General features: G+C 42.1%; 1 protein-coding gene across 6 annotated transcripts in view; it reads left to right on the forward strand.

Annotated features, from left to right (window-relative positions):
- Nucleotides 1-20,515, forward strand: part of LOC116828374 (chemokine-like protein TAFA-5) — a 659,974-nt gene that overhangs the window by 378,233 nt on the left and 261,226 nt on the right. For all 6 annotated transcript variants that reach the window (XR_012655736.1, XR_012655730.1, XR_012655738.1 and 3 more), the window contains exon 2: nucleotides 2,969-3,118. Coding sequence is in view for 1 of the 6 variants with exons in the window: in XM_075065014.1 (XP_074921115.1) it covers nucleotides 2,969-3,118 (150 nt within the window). In the remaining 5 variants the exon portion in view is untranslated. The remainder of the gene's footprint in view (nucleotides 1-2,968; nucleotides 3,119-20,515) is intronic.

The following is a 20,515-nucleotide window of genomic DNA, read 5'->3' on the forward strand; positions in this document are numbered from 1 at the left end:
TTTTTGGGCCAAGGGCCACATCTGGGTGGGGAAATTGTATGCAGGGCCGGTGCGGGAGTGGGAGTGGGTGCAGTGTGCAGAAAGGGGCTCAGGTCAAAGGATTTGGGCAGAGGAGGGGTGTGGGGCATATGAGGGGTCTCAGGGCAGGGGGTTGGGGTGCAGGAGGGGTGCGGAATTCAGGAGGGGGCTCAGGGCAGGGGTTTGGAGTGAAGGGAAGCATACAGGGTGCGTCAGGGGGCTCAGGGCAGGGGGTTGGGGTGCAGGAAGGGTGTGGGGTGCAGCAGAGGGCTCAGGGCAGGGAGTTGGGGTGCAGGAGGGGTTCAGGGTGTATGCGGGCTCAGGGCAGGGAGTTGGGGTGCAGGAGGGGTGTTAGGTGCAGGCAGGGGGCTTAGGGCAGGGAGTTGGGGGGCAGGGTGCAGGAGGGGTTTGGGCTCCAGCACGCACCGTTTACCTAAAGTGACTCCGGGGTGGCAATGGCGCGCTCCGGAGCCAGGGCAGGCTCCCTGCATGCCTGCCCTGTCCTCGGCCCCCTGCCACTCCAGGAAGCGCTGCAGCCCCTGGGGGAGAGGGAGCAGAGGGCTCTGTGTGTGCTGCCCTTGCTGTGCCTCCAGGTATCTGCCCCGAAGCTCCCATTGGCCGTGGTTCCCCGTTCCCGGCCAATGGGATCTGTGGGGGGTGGTGCCTGAAAGTGAAGGCAACACACGGAGCCCTCTGCCCCCCACCCCCCGCCGCCAGGGACCACAGGTACTTGGTGCCAGCCGCTTCTGAGTGTGGTGTGGGGCCTGCAGCACAACTGGGGGCAATCCCGTGGGCTGGATCCGATCTGCAGGCCGTAGTTTGCCCACTCCTGATCTAGCCACGTCAATGACTGCATCAATGACTGCATCGCCACACGACTCATTAATGTATTTACATTCCTTTGGAACAATGCTGCTCCCAAAGTGCAGGACAAGATGTGTGAGAGATGTGGAAAATCTTTCTTTCTTTTTCTTACTCCTTCAATTTAAGGGGTGTCAACTTTGGAACAATTTTCCGAGGGAGGTCCAAATACAGAGTCTGGGCATGCTGCAAAGTCCTCCTCTTTTGAAAAGCTTCCCCACCATAACCAGATTAATGGGAGAAAGGAAGAAGAGAGGAGAAGCAAACAAACAAAATAAAAAATGAATAGTCCTTGCTTAAGATAAACACATCTTAACCAGGGAAGGCAGAAGAGAAGAAGATTCATAAAGTTCTCTAAAAATCTCACTGTGCAAATCTAATTTAACTAGTAGGCACTAGATAACATGGTGTTGGGTGCTTTGGAAAACGTTTAGATAGATTAATATAGATATGTAAATATGTGTAGCAGTCTGTAGAAAGCTGAGCTCCTGATTCATCACTGTGTTATTTTAGTTTTACCCTGGTATAATTCACTGATATAATAGAGTTCCACCAACATAAAAGTAGATCAACTCATTGGTGAATCAATCCCAGTAGCTGGATGAGGCCCATCAATATTTTGCTCCTCTGATAATTTCAAAAATCTTATTCACGTTTCCCAGGGGGAGTGGTCATGAAACATAAGCCGAGAAACATTAAGGATGAGAATCTACTAAAACGGCAATATTATTTTAATCATTTAGACTTTACTTCATTTGAATTTACCTTTGTTTTCAGGTAACTTTTTGTGAAATAAGAGGATTTATTTTTATGGGACTATGGTAGTAAAAGATCAGATATCACAGTCTTTAACTGCTTGCTCAAATGTGCACCTTACATCATAAGACTCACCTGACAAGAAACATGAAAGTTTTCAACAGACCTGAAAACATTTACTAGAAATATTGTTGAAATTGCACAGCCCGGTTTGTCATCTCCAGATTGGCATTTGTTCCATCTCAAGTATTCTGAGAACTAGATGTAGTTAGCTTATGAATTTCAGGCACATTTTTGCACATGTTCACATAAATGGTTGTAATTGATTGCATGCAAGTACAAGACCAAATAAAAGTGTTATCTTGCACTGTAACATAAAATCTAGAAGAGATAAATAATAGACTTACCCGGTAGAAAGTGATAGTCTGTTTTCATACCTTATTAACCACTGTATTATCAATAATATATCTGTCTTGCTTGCAAAATTTAACATTTGCCTTTACTAGTGTCATGTTATCAACATCTTCAAAAGGAATGTAACATTTTAAACTTTCAAGATTCACTTTTGGCACAACTTCCATCAAAAACATTTTCTATTACTTTCTCTATCTATGCTAGAGCATGTATGAAATCCAGAATCAAACTGAATGGGCTTTCTTAGTATCTTTGGAGAAAACAGCATAGATCAGAGGAACTTATACATATATGCTATTAAATAGTGTCATCTTGATGTGGTTTGCAAGTTGATGGCATGATTAGTGTATACAAGGATCACAGGCTAATATTTAATAGGAAATATGTATGTAAGTGCTTTTGTATTTTAGTGTGATGGGATGGAAGCTAAATTAAGGGATTGAAAAATCTGCTCAAACTAAAATACTTTGTTATAAAACTGGATTTTCAAAGAAATAAATCCTGTAATTAACATTTACGTTCATGGAAAGTAATATCAAGCAGATATTTTCTGAAATTTGCCTTTGATATTTTCAACCTTTTTTTTTACACACATATAGACAGAGCCACATTTAATTTCATTGCTGCAAAAATGGATTGTTCCTTTACACCAACTAACATAAAAGTAATTTGTTTGACCCTAGCTTTCCTGCTTTTATAGAACAATAACCATTTTCTGACAGAACCAGTTTGCAAGGTTTTCACATGTCCACCACAAAGAAAAATTGTATGTCATCTCACTTTTATTATATCCATCAGCTGGCTTCCCATTTGTTGTGGAGTGTCTGCTGTGACATTGGGCCATGATTCTATTCAACTGTAATAGATTGCCTGTAGTGCATTCAGTGACTCTGGTACCTATTGCTGGTTCTTTTTCCAGGTCAACTGGCTGCAGGTACATGTGAGATTGTTACTTTGGACAGAGATAGCAGCCAGCCCCGAAGGACTATAGCCCGACAAACAGCTCGCTGTGCATGTAAAAAAGGACAGATTGCGGGTACAACAAGAGCAAGGCCAGCCTGCGTGGATGGTAAGAGGCAAAGATCCATTCAATCAGTATCTTCCAGCACAAAAGTCATCACATTTAATTGTTTATCCTAATAAAAAAGGTTATATGTATCTGACATTATTATATGTGTGAGCTAACCTACTAATTGGTTAGTTTTGTGATAATATGGTTGAAATCCTCAAAACCAAGAATTACTCATTAATAGCATATTTTTTTCCAAAGGGCAGTAAATCAGTGCTATTTTTCTTCTTTAGCATCTTCATTTCTGATTTAGTTTGGTAACGCAGGTGAGATGTTAACAGAGTTGGACTAATATATTCTGTATTTTAATTTGAATGACGCTGAAACCCATGAGCTCTCTAGAATTTTTGTTTGTTTAAGTTCTTTGTGAAACCAAAAATGCACTTACTCAAATCTAGACTCAAAGGTTTAATACCACTGAGGCTCAAGTGACCTCTCCTGCATGAAAATTAGTGTTCTTGAAAAAAGCATTAGTGATGTTATTGGAAAAGAAAATATGTACGTACCTTACATGCATAGTATTTCTTCTGTCATTGAAATAATCATTATATATGATTCACTGCAGATGCAGTAGCTGAGTAGATCCTGCAGCCTGCAAAAATGCTGATGTAGAGGGAGGTATGAAAATATTTCACTTTGAAATCGTTTTGTGAAGCAAATGAACTGCTATGTTACAGCTAAGTAAAACATTAGCAGTGGTGCAGTCTTCATTGTAAGCTTGCTGAGGTAACCTTCTTAGAAAGCATTCATATTGCAATTAGAAGAAATAAAATATAAGTATACGTTAAAAATAGTTGATGTAAAATGGCATATTTTGATCTAAACTCTGTTAAGAACAACAAAAGAAAGATGCTTCTATATGGAGACAATAAAGATTGCCTTTGAAAAATGACTCACTTACCAGCTCAAGTCCTTAAATAAAAATGTTGCATGCCATTACATCAGAATTTGATCTCACCCATTGACTGTGAAAGAAAACAACTCAATGGGGATTTCAGTACCTACCCACAGAGGTAAGCATAGAACATCATATACATTCTGTTTCCATAGTTTGCTTTCACTATGATTTGTACTCTGGAGATCAGTTCATTTTCTTGGTGATCTCCATCATGGATTGTGGGACTCCATCTCCAATAATTTTCTTCCTCTCTGTTTGCAGTAACATTATATGGTTTCATTGGGTACCTCAGGGACAAATTTTTAGTGGGCCACCTTATCTATTCATGCAAATTTTGCAAGCCTGTTTGTTAGTAAATTGGGTAATTCAACATTATGTGCAATTACCCAGTGTGATAGTCAGAAGGTAGGTTTTGTGAGGGCAAATATGGGTTTTGCATGAACAGAGCAGATGCACTCACAGATTTTGCTAGGTCACATGTTAACTGGACTCAACTTTCAAACTGGTGGAGGGCCTATCTCATTTTCATTTGATGAAAAGAAAAATGTCTCCACTTATCTGTAGTATGGGTGGGAGGGGTTAGTATGGCTCTAGTTTTGCTTCCAACATCCTTGATAATCATCTTTATACAACTAAAGGGAGTAGATTATTGCAAATAAATGTATTTATTCATGTCTGCATAACAATTATAACAGCAGAATTTTCAGAAGCCTTCGTGATCCATCGCTATCTACAAGCACGCAGCATCTGACCTTCCAGTGATTTGCTGCACCATCCATTCATCTCCTCACTGATCATTCTCTACTATGATGACCCTCCACCATTCTTTCCTTACTTTCTCAAGGTTATTTCCTATGCCTAAAGTGACCAAAGTACGTAAGTTTGCTTCTATTGGTTTTTGACATCAGGGTCTGCTTCTGTTCAATATTTTTTTTCTAACATAGACATTCATCTTTTTTTTCTGTCCATGAAATATGCAAGAGTCTTTGCCAGCAGCACATTACAAAAGCTTCAATTTTCTTCTTGTCAGCAGAAACTTTATTCACATCCATAAATCTGTATGGAAAAAAAATTAGTCTTTTCACCAGTTGCCCGTTCTGAGACAGAATGTTTTTTCCCACTTTCTTAAGGGAGGCAATACCTGAGCAAGCCATCCCTTGTCTTTTCTGATTTTTTGGAACAGCTTCATTGATTGGCTATATGTGATCCCAGACATTAAATTCATCTGCTGCCTCTCTAGCTTGTCTGTTAATTGTGATTTCTACTTGCATCCTATTTCTGTTAGCTGAGTCAAAGTATGTGCATTTTGTTTTCATCACATTCAGGAATAGTCCATATTCTTCACTAACTGTTTTTTACGGACTCCAACATTTGCATCATAGTTGTTACAAAGAGTGTAATATCATCAGCATTTGTGAGGTCAGTTGGATTTCCATTGGTGGACACCTAAGTTCGTTCTACTTTGTCAAAACCTTCCAAGCCTTGTTTCATCATAAATTCTGTGTATGTGTTAAAGGCTTGCAATAAAATATACTCTTGTGTCATAGACTGCCCACTGTTCGCACCGTGGCTGATGTTGGTGAAAGAGACTTGAAATGAGTTCATGCTTTGGATTCCCCATATCTGCCAATTTGGAATGCTCTAGACTACCCATATCTGCCAATATATAGTACAAAGATGGCCATGTCAGAGAGAATCAAACACTTTTGAGTAGTAAGTGAAGCATGTGATCAGTGGGTGATTGTACTCTCTGTATTTTTCCAGTAATGTGACTAATATTCACCATTTGGTCACATGTGCCTTGAAAACAGATTGTTGTGGTGATAGTTCTGCTTCTATCCTTTGTTTCATGCTATTCTGAATGATGCAGAGAAGAACTTTGCTCGCATGCATCACCAGGGTGATGTTATGATAGATACTACAATTGTCATATCTGCCTTCTTTGAGAAAGGCAGAAAAATTTCCTTTGTCCAGTCTTTCAGCCAATTTTTAGTCATCCATATATCACTACAATTTTTCCACATAATTTCAGTATTGCGATTGCTGATCCCTTTTAACAATTCTGCAGGCATGTTATCTACCCCTGGTGATTTCCCAGTCTTCATTTTCATAATAGCACACACCACTTCCTTTCACAGGATTGATGGCTCTGGCTCCGTACTCTCTTTTCTGTCATCCTGTATTATGAGTGGCTCTGGTGAGACATACAGAGTAGCAAAATAATCTCTCCACCTGATTACTGTAGGAGGTTGGAAATTTTCAGACAGCCAAAGATGGTGTGTACATTCTGTAATCCCTCACATTTGAAATAAGTGCTGAAATCATCAGCTAAAAGCAAAAGCTACAAGCAGACTACTGTGACTATGGATTATTTTGCAGTTTGCACTTTCTTACAATTCCTGTAATTTCATAGACTTTTTAGGCAAAAAGAGACCATCTTGATCACCTACTCTGACTTTCTGCATGTTACATGCCACCAAACCTCAACCACCTACTCCTGTAATAAACCCATAACCTCTAGCTGAGTTACTGAAGTCCTCAAATAATGATTTTAAGACTTCAAGTTACAGAGAGTCCCCCATTTATACTAGTGTTAACCTGAAAGTGACCCATATCCCATACGGCAGGCAGGTGAAAAACCCCAGGGTCTCTGCCAGTCTGACCAGGAGGAAAATTCCTTCCCGACCCCAAATACGACAGTCAATGAGACCCAGAGCTCATGGGCAAGACCTATCAGCCAGACATCTGGGAAAGAGTTCTCTATAGTAACTCAGAGCCCTCCCCATCTGGTGTCCTATCACCAGCCATTGGTCATATTTGCTGCTAGTCGTTGCATATTGGCTACATACCATTGTAGGCACTCTCATCATACCATCCCCTTCGTAAACTTATCAAGCTCAGCCTCCACAGCTCCTCTTGGAATGCTGTTCCTTTGTAGCTCTAATGGATTTGGTTGCATAGATTATCCTAAAAGGTATAACTGGAAACTTTATGCCCTTGATTAAGTGCTGCACTTGCAAATACTTTTAAGATGCATTTATTTTGGTCCCAGCATGTAGTTAGGAACATTGAACTTCCACAGGTGCTTTGAAATCAGGGTTCAAGTAGACTCATAACCTGCTAGAACCAGGTAACAAATTCTAAATAATTTATTGTAAAAAAAAGATAATATAGTTTCTACAATGCTCATTCAGACATGGTCTCATGAAAACAGAGAGACTGCCCCAGCACTATGAAACCAGATGGACACTGTCTATCAACAAAAGTATAATTTCCCCTTAAAGTAGAAAAATATGAAAAGTAATCCAAGCATTGTCTTCTGTCTATAGTCTCCTGCTTATGAATATATTTAATTCTGACAACTAATACCAATAAAGATAAAAAAAAATGGTTCTCTGAGTTGGTGAGATGGCTCGGTCTTAAGAACACAAACAATTCTTGCTGCCTGGGCAGGTAGAGTAGAATTTTCTAAAGGTGCTAGCATATTTAGTTTCTAGGAAAAGTGTTGGGGAAGTTGCTATTGAATGCTTTTTGCTGGCCAGTTCAGAGAAGTAATCTTCACAGGGAGCTGTTCATCCTTCTGGTTTTCAGCAAAGTACCATTGTTTTAGGAATGTGACAACCAAACATAAGGTAGGATATTTTTTTTCTTACACTGAGAGAGAACATCTGCAGTTATAGATTTTTCTATAGAGACTTCTGTTCACTCTTGGTCACATAGTCATCAGTGCCAAAATTAAAAACAAACCCAGCTTTCTCACTAAGGACACACAACATGTCTTTTTGACATTTTTGTTACTGGAAAGTTTGGCCTTCGTAACTGATCTTTATTCATCTGCTTGACTCTTTGACTGTGAAATGTAATGTATTCACCACCTCCTGCAGGCCATCTACCTCTCACCGGACATTTTATGGCTTGGATTTAGTGCCAAGTCATATACAGTTTGGTCCTCTTCTGGGGTAACAAGGAGGTTGAAGAGAAAGTCCATAAACATCCCATCACAAAAAAGCCTCCCTATGGGGTATTCCTCAGCCTGTCCTTTCAGATCAGTCTTCAACTCCACCGTAGGCTCAAGATTCCTTCCGTTGGGCTTGGATGCCTCTTCCTCAGGGGCTGGTGGGGGAACCCATATCCTTGCTCAACTCTGTATTCTGACCCAGGGACCCTCTGGGAAGCAGCTGAGTCTGCTTCTTTAGACATTCTCCTGTTTCCCTGGGTCCCTTCCTACCTATAAGCCTCTTTGTGGTGCGGAACTACAGCTATGCTTTACACAGCCTCCCTTTGGTTCTCGGACCTCTGGGTTCTCCCTAGGTCCTCCAAGCTTTTGCTTCCTCTGCTTAACCATAGGCGCTTTTATTTTTCCCCAGGGGTGCTCCACCACCCCTCCACTCCCTCCCGTGATGCTCCACCCTTAATCTGCCTCTTTCCTCCCCCAAGCCCCTCCTATAGCCACCAAACAGCTGATTGGTAACCCCACCAATCAGCTGTTTGGGCAGGGCCCTGCCCAAACAGCTGAGAGCGGTGGTACTAAGCACCCAATATTTTTTTCCATAGGTGCTTCAGCCCAGAGTACTCATGGAGTTGGTGTCTGTGTGCTGAACTAAACACTCTCCTCTCCTCTTGGGCTTCACTGAATTACTTTCACTAATCCTATTTCAGGGCTCCCTCCCTACAGGAGACTGGCTTGCTCTCTGTGAGTTTCTGTCTTCAGGAGAGTTCCACCTTCTCTTCAGTCTCTCTCCTACTGAGTTCTTTCAGGTTCCCTATAAGGCCCAGGTGCCTAATGATCCTTATCTAGCTCCACCCCCTCTGATCAGGAATCAATCAATCACAGCTGCACTAATTGGCTCTTAGCCCTTTGTCTAACAGGTAATGGGAGTAAGCCCCATCACAGTCTCCTACTCCAGGATGAAGATACTTTAATGGTAAGATTTTTTTGAATAAGAATATCATTTAGCTAATTTGCTGTGAACTAATGTCCTGATTCTCCCATTTTATACTCTGTGAGTAGTCCCATTGGTTTTACTGGGACTGCTTTGTGACTACGAGTGTCAGAATTGTACCTCAGATCTTTAATAATTAGCACAAAACCCTTGACGATGAAGACTAAGCAAAAGCTGTAGTTAAGAAAACACTAGTTAGTACTACGAGAACCTCTGATAGAGGAGCACTCTTTGCCTTTGTGATGGGGTCTACAAACAGAGCAGGAAGGCGTTAAGAACCTTTTATGCCTGCAAACAGTAAAACCAGCCTTCCCCCACACCCAACTATGAGAAGTGTCAGTTATGGACAGACACCTCCCTCCCCTGCTGCTGCAGGGCATGAAGGCAGGCAGAAGTGTAAAGAAAGACAGGAAGAGATGGGTTGAAAGAGCTTGGAACTTCAGTGCCAACTCCCTTCCAGAGTGCCTCTAAAAAAAATTAGAATCTCATGGAGTACAAGGGAGGGAGCTGTAGCTGGAAGCCCTGTGGGCCGAAGGCTTTTTGACTTGTGTACATTTCTGAACACTGATTTTTATTGATTTGATTTAAACAACTGCTGCCTGAGCCAAGGACTCATAGACTCGTAGGTCAGAAGGGACCAAAATGATCATCTAGTCTGACCTCCTGCACAAAGCAGGCCACAGAACCCTACCCATACACTTCTATAACAACCCCTAACACATGACTGAGTTATTGAAGTCCTCAAAATTGTGGTTTGAAGACCTCAAGCTGCAGAGAATCCACCAGCAAGCGATCCATGCCCCACGCTGCAGAGGAAGGCGAAAAACCTCCAGGGCCCCTGCAATCCGCCCTGGAGGAAAATTCCTTCCCGACCCCAAATATGGCGATCAGCTAACCCTGAGCATGTGGGCAAGACTCATCAGCAGCACCAGGAAAGAATTCTCTGCAGTAACTCAGATCCATCCCATCCAACATCCCCTCACAGACCATTGAACAGACTTATCTGTCTGATAATCCAAGATCAGTTGCCCAAATTAAACTATCCCATCATATCATCCCTCCATATACTTATCAGCTTAGTCTTAAAGCCAGATAAGATCTTTTGCCCCACTACTTCCCTCGGAAGGCTGTTCCAGAACTTCACTCCCCTAATGGTTAGAAAGCTTCGTCTAATTTCAAGTCTAAACTTCCTAATATCCAGTTTTTGTACCCATTTGTCCTTGTGCCTACATTTAGTACTAAGCTTAAAGAATATCCTCTCGCCTCCCTAACGTTAATCCCCCTGATATATTTATATAGAGCAAGCATATCCCCCGCAGCCTTCTTTTGGCAGGCTAAACAAGCCAAGCTCTTTGAGTCTCCTTTCATAAGGCAGGTTTTCCATTCCTCGGATCATCCTAGTAGCCCGTCTCTGAACTGTTCCAGTTTGAATTCATCCTTCTTAAAACATGGGACACCAGAACTGCACACAATATTCCAGGTGGGTCTCACCAGCGCCTTACATAACGTACTAACACCTCCTTATCCTTGCTAGAAATACCTCGCCCAATGCACCCTAAAACCGCATTTGCTTTTTAACGGCCATATCGCATTGGGCTCATAGACATCCTGCTATCAACCAATACCCAAGGTCCTTCCTCCTCTGTTGCTTCCAACTGATGCGTCCCCAATGTATATCTAAAATTCTTATTATAATCCCTAAGTGCATGACCTTGCACTTTTCACTATTATATTTCATCCTATTAATATTCCCCAGTTTACAAGGTGGTCCAGATCTTCCTGTATAGTATCCCGGTCCTTCTCCGTGTTAGCAATACCCCCAGCTTTGTGTCATCCGCAAACTTTATTAGCACATTCCCGCTCTTTGTGCCAAGGTCAGTAATAAAAGGTTAAATAAGATCGGTCCCAAAACGATCCTTGAGGACACCACTAGTAACCTCCTTCCAGCCTGACAGTTCACCCTTCAGTACGACCCGCTGGAGTCTCCCCTTTAACCAGTTCCTTATCCACCTATCAACTTTCATATTCATCCCCATCTTTTCCAATTTAACTAACAGTTCCCCATGTGGAACCATGTCAAAACGCCTTACTGAAATCGAGGTAAATTAGATCTACCGCATTTCCTTTGTCTAAGTAATCCGTCACCTTCTCAAAGAAGGAGATCAGGTTGGTTTGGCACGATCTACCTTTAGTAAATCCATGTTGCAATTTGTCCCAATTACCATTGACCTCAATGTCCTTAACTACTTTCTCCTTTAAAATTTTTTCCAAGACCTTACATTACTCCAGACGTCAAGCTAACAGGCCTATAGTTACCCGGATCACTTTTTTTCCCTTTCTTGAAGATAGAAACTGCGTTAGCAATTCTCATCAGTCGTATGGTACAACCCCGAGTTACCGATGATTAAAAATTCTCGCTAGGGCTCGCAATTTCGTGCGCCAGTTCCTTTTAATATCCTTGGATGGAGATTGTCCGGGCCCTCCGATTTTGTCCCATTAAGCTGTTCAAGTTTGGCCCTCTACTCAGATGCGGTAATTCCACCTCCATATCCACATTCCCGTTTATCATCCCTCCATCATCCCTAAACTCCTCACTAGTCTTATTAAAGACTGAGGCAAAGTACTTATTGAGATATTGGGCCATGCCTAGGTTATCCTTAACCTCCATTCCATCTCAAGTGTATAGCGGCCCCACTTCTTCTTCCTTTGTTTCTTCTATTTATTGTGGCTCTAGAACCTTTTACTATTGGTTTTAATTCCCTTTGCAAGGTCCAGTTCTACATGGCTTTTAGCCTTCCTCACTTTACCCTACATGTTCTGACCTCACTAAGGTAGGTTCCCCTTGCTAATCCCGCCTTTTCTTCCACTCCTGTAAGCTTTCTGCTTTTTCCTAATCCCCTCTCTGAGATGCTGACTGCTCATCCAGCTGGGCCTACAACTTCTGCCCTCATGGTTTTTTCCCCTTCTTGGATGCAGGTTTTCCGACAGTTTAACGCAGCTGCGACTTAAAGTAATTCCCAGGCCTCCTCCGCATTTAAATCCACAAGTTCCTCCGTCCAATCCACTTCCCTAACTGATTTCCTTAACTCTTTAAAATTAGCCCTTGAGAAGTCAAAACCCTAATCCCAGATCTACCTTTGGGTTTTTATCCTTCCATCTAGTTTGACACTGAATCAGCTCATGATCACTCGAACCAGGTTGTCCCCTACCACCATTTCTTCTACGAGTCCTCACTGCTCACCAAAACCAAATCTAAAATGGCATCCCCTCTTGTCGGTACTTCAAAACTATTTGGTGAAGAATCCATCCGCTATCACATCCAGAAAAATCTGACCCCTATTATTCTTGCAAGCACTTGTCCTCCAGTCTATATCGGGAAGTTGAAGTCTCCCATGATACACATTCCCCTTAGTGTTTACTCGTTAAAGACATTAAAGAGGTCTCTATCCATATCCAAATCAGATCCCCGGCGGTCTGTAGCACACCCCAAGCACTATCTCAGGGGAGGCTCTAGTAGCTTTTTTTTACCCAGTGTGATTTTTGTCCAGACAGACTCTGTCTTATCCATTCCATCACTTCTTATGTTCATTACAGTTAACCTCATCATTGATGTACAATGCTACTCAACCTACCTTGCCTGTCTTCCTGTCTTTTCTAAACAGCACATAGCCTTCATACCTGTACTTCCAGTTCATGAGTACTATTCCCACCAGGTTTCTGTTATCCCTATTAATATCCGGTTTTCACTTCCTGCACAGTAGCTCCAGTTCCTCCATCTTCGTTACCTGGGGCTCCTCACATTAGTGTACAGACATTTTAATTTTGGCGTTTGGCGTCAGTGACATTCTTTACCCATTGTGCACCAGACCTCGTCTACCACCAGCATCACCTGTTAGTTCTAGTTTCCGCTCCGTTTTTCCTCGCTTGGGTCATTCTTTGGTCCACGAGGGTATCCCCTCTCACTTTGAGTTACTCCCTCTCCAGTTAAACTCTAGGCGTGGGAGATCTCCTGACATCTCCCAACCAATCTCCAGCTCAAGCTTACCTAGTTTAAGCAGCTCTCTTAATAGAGGTCGGCGAGCCTCCATCCTAGAAGTCTATTTCCCTCCTACTTAGGTGAAGTCCATCCTAAGGAACAGTCGTCTGTCCGTAAATGCCTTCCCAAGGACCGTGACATCCCAAAGCCCTCCTTATAGCCCCCACTGCCTGAGCCATCTGTTAATCGCCATAATCTTGTCACTCCTTCGTCGCCACTGCTCTAGGAACCCGACAGAATCCCCACTGACGATCACCTGAGCCTCGATTCGTTGAGCGTCTTCCCCAGTCTGGCATAGTCCTCCTTGATTACAGTCCAGCGAGTAACTAGCCGTAGTCAGTTTATCATTCGTTCCCACATGAAGGACAATCAATGGATTCTTTCCCGCTCCCGCTAGGATCCTTTTCAGCCTCAGGTCCACATCCTGTATCTTAGCCCCCGGCAGACAGCACACCCTTCTGTTCTCAAATGCTCAAATTAGGACTTTGCATGAGGCAGTGTCCATCTCCGCTAACAGACTTTGGTATCAAATTTAGCAAAATGCATTCAGAGCACATTCTGGTAGTGGTATCAGACTACCATTTACTCATTGTTTTGTGTTGAATGTTATTCTAGAGTGTATTCTGTTATGCTGTACATTTTCTGAAGGACTGAATTCTGATGTCAGTTATTTGGCAAGGCGAATAGGAAATTTAAGGGCTCTTACACCTCAGAAGTACTTGTACCAAGAGCAATCTCTACAAGTTCTGAGTTGATTACCAAAGTCAGTTCTGATTTCTACGGGTATATTAACTAGTGTCGTTTCCTAAGAAATGGAAGTATGTGCTTCAGATCCTAGAAAACTGGAAGCAGTCTTAAATATAAACAGGCACAACTCTGCACTCTGTCTCAGTACAGTGTAAAGAACAAAGTTTTATGTTTAGATATTTGGCTAGCATGAGGCGATCTGATTTACTCATTTCCAATCATTCTTCTCTAAATATGATAGACTACTAATGTAGCTTGAAAAAAGCCTCAGTGTTCTCTGTTTTCTAGCTTGAGTTGATGTGTATTACTTCTCTGCTGAAAAAGACAACGATGTAACTGTATGTAATGGGTATGGTGTAATTTCATACGTATAACATAGAAGTCGTGGTGCTATAACTTAGTATCTGCCTCATCATTTTCTGTTTTTACCATTCTGGAGATCTTTAGACCCTCTTTTTAGATCAAATTCTGTAATGAAGTGTTTATTAGCATTGCTTTAAAAATATATGCCAATTCAATATAGCCATTTGGATTGTCAACAGAGTAACTTGTCTGTGTTTGACTCATTCTTCAGCATCATTTTAAGTTGGAGAGTATAAGAGATTGACTAGAGGAAAGAGGCTGACTGGATATATATGTACAATATTGTAATGAATTTAGTTCTTGTTCTAAAAGCAATCTTGACCAGTACAATCTTACTCAAATAATGCTGTGTATGTTTGCGGGTGCTCACTTGAGAGAGAGAAACCTACTCACACACTGTCATAAACAGATAGCTAAGGGTTAATGTTTCTTTTACCCTGTAAAGGGTTAACAAAGGGAACCAAACACATGACAAGAGGACCAATCAGGAAACCGGATTTTTCAAAGCTTAAGGGAGGGAATTTGTGGGAGTTTCTTGGTCTTGAGTCTTTATCTGTTCTGTCCTCTCTCAGCTATGAGAGGATCTATTTCCAGTCCCTCACTCAATTTTCTGTTTTCCACCCACGTTGTAAGACAAGGTAGCCAAAAAGTATTTTGCAGAACATCTGGGTGGTATCACCCACCCCCACCATGCCCACACCTGCCGCACTCGGATCTTTTAAATGTGTATTGGGGCTATTGGAGAGGAGCTCCAGCACACACCCACCACCTCCACACTTAATTGCACATTGTCCTTTGGGTAAGGCCCCAGATCATACTCCCTCCACCACTTTTCTACTATGTTATACCACACACACTTCATCCTCTTACTGTAACTCATCGAGCACACACCCCTGTATGTTACCACCCCATTAGATTACAGAGAACTGTTATTCCCACCCACTCATTCTTTTCTTTCTTTTTTTATTAAAAGTTTTGGGGGCCATTTCTATACAGCACGCACACGCATTTTGATTTTTCACATTTCTCCGTTGACCCAGCCCAGGAAATTGGGGGGGAGAAAGGAAAGACGGGGGGACGCGCGCAAATAAGGCTGCTCTCTGTGTTTAACTCTCCTAGTTCCCAGGGGGACCACGGAAGAAGCTAAAGTGGAAGGAAGGAAGAGAGAATCTTACCTATCATGCATATCCACATCTTGTCACTATATCGGGGCCGTACTCTCGGCTACATCTTACTGTGGACACGCACGACGACACGACATGCTTCTTGGCACACTCACACGTGAATGTAAGAGAGGTCGTATACTCAACCTCAGGTTAGCCCAGAGAGGAAATTCTGGGTGGGAGAGAGGTGAGGGGAATGGTTTATTTCCCTTTGTGGTAAGACTCAGAGCCTCTGAGTCTTGGGGTCCCCCAGGGAAGGTTTTGGGGAGACCAGAGTGAGCCAAGACACTGGAAATTCCTGGCTGGTGGCAGCGATATCAGATCTAAGCTGGTAATTCAGCTTAGAGGGTTCATGCTAGCTTCTCAGTTTATGAACGCTAAGGTTCAAATCTGAGTAGGAAGCTATGATACACACGCATGTATGATTGTATTAGAATTCTTCCATAAGTGCAGTATCAATCTGGAGATGAAATTTGTAGTGCCCAGATTAGTAGTGAGTCATGTGAGATGCTATGATGGCTCTCTCATTGATTTACATTAATGTTTTCCTCTCTTCTCTTGGTGCTCCACTCAGTGATGTGTAGTAAGGATAGGTGTATTAATCAGGGACAGGGCTATTCTTCGTTTAAAGCAGATGTTCTGCCCAGTTGACATTCATACTGTGCAGCAATGAACTGTGCTCTAAGTGGGCAAAATAGTAGAAATACTTGGGATATAGTTTTGCTACTTACATTCATGTCCTAAAATACCAGTTTCAAGAAGGGACATAGGGATTCTCTGATATGAACCTGAGAATTACCATAGTGGGTCAGACCTGTGGTCATCTAGTCCAGTATTCTGTCTCCAGCATTGGCCAGTACTCCATGTCTCAGAAGAAGGTACAAGAATCTCCACAGTGAGCAGACATGCAATGTCACCTTCTAGCCTCAATAGCAGGAGACTGGTTTAAGCTCTGAAGGATGAGGTTTTAGATCTTCTTCAAAAAAAGGTGTCATGGTGAGCTCAGCAAGAGACTACTAAAGTGTCAGGAGGCATTCTTCTTGGCTCAGCACTCCACAGACAGCAACTCCTAGCAGTGAAATTCTGTGCCCTGATCCACTACAATCTAACCCTGTGTCTCTAAAGGCATGTGTACACAAAAGGTTGCACTAGCTGGGTTGTGAATCTACCCCTCACTAACCTGACACAAATTAATTGTCCAGGTGCACCCTGCTGTGGGGCATTAAAAATTGATTATGATCTAATTCCGTTTCAAAGAGGACAATTGCAATAAGAGTTGGGCTGCCCTCTTGCTGTTGAATCCAGCTAAGAACATATCAAAATATCCCTGGTTTTAATTTCCATTTAGAAGATGGATATTGTTAAGTCTATAATTGAAGTTAAGATTATGTATGTGTTTACATCTACAATATGATCTATTGCAATATGTTACAGTGCAGTACTGAAATATGATTCCAGTCTTCAAATTTTGTTTAAAAGAATGATCTTCTGCATGATACTGCTGCAGGGGTTCCCAGACTTGGTTCGTGGCTTGTTCAGAGTAAGCCTCTGGCGGACTGCGAGACACTTCGTTTACCTGAGGGTCCACAGATACGGCCACTTGCAGCTCCCAGTGGCCGCAATTCGCCATTCCCAGCCAATGGGAGCTGCAGGAAGCAGTGGCCCAGCCCGCGCTGCTTCCCGCAGTTCCCGTTGACCAAGAATAGCGAACTGCAGCCACTGAGAGCTCCAAGCAGCCGTATCTGCGGACACTCAGGTAAACAAAGCGTCTCGTGGCAAGCCTGGAGGTTAACCCTGAACAAGCCGCAAACCAAGTTTGGGAACCCCTGTGCTACCATATATTATTATTTTGACTACTTTAAAACAACTGAAAATAAAACACTAATATTTGGTATTTTGATACTCACTTTCCTCTTTTTTTTCCCTCCGTTGCTATTAGATTTTTTCCTCCTACTTTTTAAAGAGCTCCTTGACATAATCTCTAGGTATAGACATACTTTATGATAATTAAATACTAGTACCTTTTTGGCAATAATTATTTCTAATTGCATTATTCTCTACTGCATCTTTATGTGACACAAAGTTCATATATGATATTTAATATTCTTTTCAGTTGGCAGTGACTGATTTTGTTTAACACAGAAACTCAGGATCTCTAAGGAGGCTGTATTAGACTCATTTAATAAGTTCTTGCTGTTCTCTCCTCATTAGCTTTGAGGGCTGATAGGGACATGTTAGGAGTCAATTAGTAATCAATCAGCCCATTGAAACAGAACTCTATTCAATACCTAAAGGATTTCAGGCTTCTTAAGATATTCCAATTTGCACAACCAAAAAGTATTGCAAATATTACAATCTCTAGAAATGTAATATGAGTCTTTCATGTTTAAGTTGCATACACTGTTATTGTTATAGTGCCATCTAAGGTATGAAGTTTCTTATCATTGTAAATGCAGCACATGGAGTAAGTTTAGCTGCATTTATGCTGAGTAAATCCGATGCAAGCAAAACAAAAAGGCAGCACTAGATAGATTTAATACTAATAGGAGGTTGAATAAAAGTGAGTAGACCGGTGTTGGGTGGCTGGAACAAAAACAGTGCTCTGTGTGATCATGTGGGAGATGTGGGTTTAGGAGGTGACCAGGGCTATCTGGTTCTAGACAGGTATATTGCAGAGGAAACAGTGGTAGAAGGGCAACTGCCTATCCTGGAGACTAGTTAGAGAGTTAAACAGGTGGGAGCATGTTTTTAAAGCTGATTGCCTTTTTTATCATGTTGAGTAGGTTGGCAAGAAGTTCTGAAAATGATTATATGAAACTGAGGGAAATTATGGGTGAGTTGGAAAAACTAGCTCTGCTCTAATGCTCTGCATGCTCTCTGAGCACTGAAGGACAGTTGCAGTATCTTTTTCTTCTTTCATCAAAATACAGGGGGATCATGTTGGATAGATTGACACCTCCCAGAATTCAGTAGACATTGAGATCATTCTCTCCCCATACTGGAAGAGTATATTCTAACAACAGGTCTGCTATGTGGAGGCTAATGCAGTTTGGCAACCTGTGATTAGTAAGGATTTATCGTATCTGAGCAGAGAATTTTACTTGGATGCCATGATAGTTTTTTATTTTCAATATAGTGAGAGCCCAGATATCATGAAATATGTTAAAGACCAGCATTTCAGTTGTGGTGCTGAGAGAGATTCATTAGTTTGACCAAGGCTTCAATATTTCTACTGCTTTTCAAAGATGCAGTTTCATGTAATGTTTAAAGCTTGATTCCAGGAGGTGCTGAGCACCCTCAGCTCCCAGTGAAATAAATGAGAGTTGAAGGTTTTCAGCACCGCTTAGACTGTGCTCAGCACCTTGCAGGATCAGACCACTAACTTTTAAATTACCTGATACTAAGACTGTGTTATGGGCCATGTGTGAAAATAAAAGGAATATATATATAAGATGGGTTGAATAATGAGTGGTTTGAATATTTGCAGGTGTGTAGGCTGTCATAGATCATACCATTTTAATTTCCCAAGAGTAGTTTTCCACTTCTTCATCAGGCCTTTTAAACATTACGAGAACTCGCCAACTGCACGCACAATGTGAATGCTCACTTCTTGTGCCCTGATGCCTATGTTAGGAGAGGAAAAGCATATTGTGTGCAGGGGAGGAGATGTCTTTTGAGGAATGAAAGGAAGTATTAATGTTTTAGCCATTGCATGTGCATACTTTTTAAATTGGTAGCTTGGCTGTCTAGCTTGACTACCTTTTGGTGAGGTGAATGTATCCGAAATTTACTACTACTTTGGATGTAGAAGTACTACTGAACTGGAGGGAGAGGTAGATATACTGGAGGGTAGGGATAGGGTCCAGAGTGACCTAGACAAATTGGAGGATTTGACCAAAAGAAATCTGATGAGGTTCAACAAAGACAACTGCACAGTCCTGCACTTAAGATGGAAGAATCCCAAGCACCGCTACAGGCTGGAGACTGACTGGCTAAGCTGCAGTTCTGCAGAAAAGAACCGGGGATTACAGTTGATGAGAAGCTGGATATGAGTCAGCAATGTGCCCTTGTTGCCAAGAAGGCCAATGTCATATTGGGCTGTATTAGTAGGAGCATTGCCAGCAGATTGAGGGAAATGATTATTCCCCTCTGTTCGGCACTGGTGAGGCCACATCTAGAGTATTGCGTCCAATCCCCCCCCCCCCCCCGAAAGGATGGGGACAAATTAGAGAGAGTCCAGCTGAGGGCAATGAAAATGATCAGAGGTCTGGGGCACATGATTTATGAGGTGAGGCTGAGGGAACTGGACTTGTTTAGTCTGTGGAAGAGAAGAGTGATGGAGGATTTGGTTGCAGCCTTCAACTACCTGAAGCGGGGTTCCAAAGAGGATGGAGCTAGGCTGTTCTCAGTGGTGGCAGATGGCAGAACAAGGAGCAATGGTCTCAAGAGCAGAGGGGGAAGTCTAGGCTGGATATTTGGAAAAATGATTTCACTAGAGGGTGGTGAAGCACTGGAATTGGTTACCTAGGGAAGTGGTGGAATCTTCATCCATAGAGGTTTTTAAGGCCCAGCTTGACAAAGCCCTGACTGGGATGATTTAGTTGGTGTTGGTCCTGCTTTGAGCAGGGGGTTGGACCTCCTGAAGTCTCTTCCAACCCTAATCTTCTATGATTTTATGTTCATTATGTTAAAATGCCTTTTCCTACCCCACACTGCAACTGAAAACATTAGCTGCTTCTATTCAGTTCTACATGCAAACAAGTTATGATTTTTTAAGGCAGTTTTCTTACTCAATAAACATGCCTTCACACCTCTGTGAAAAAACCCATCCAAGGTCCAGCACCTCCTACCCCAAACCTCTCTCTCAACTCTACCCCACCTAAAGCACAATTTCTGTGGAAGATCTTTTGCCTTCAGAATCAACTTTACATCAGAGCCACATGCATAGCACTTAATTTTCTTGCACATGCCTCTAGCCAATATAGTCTGAATGATAGATATCCCTGATAACTGAAATCTGAGGGGGGGTAAGTTACTGTGACTCACCAAGTACCCATTACCATGCACAAATGTCTGATCCTGGCACATTATGACAGTTTCCACCTTGTGAATCACAGTTCATTTAGAAGTACATGAAAAGCAGATTTTTTTTTTTTACTACGCTTCTGTTTTGCTGCCCGAAATGGATTATTAGGGAAATTATTTGGAATTTTATCTGTATTTTAGCAATAATATCTTATCCAAACA

Source organism: Chelonoidis abingdonii, chromosome 1, assembly GCF_003597395.2.
Source record: "Chelonoidis abingdonii isolate Lonesome George chromosome 1, CheloAbing_2.0, whole genome shotgun sequence".
NCBI classification, from domain to species: domain Eukaryota; kingdom Metazoa; phylum Chordata; order Testudines; family Testudinidae; genus Chelonoidis; species Chelonoidis abingdonii.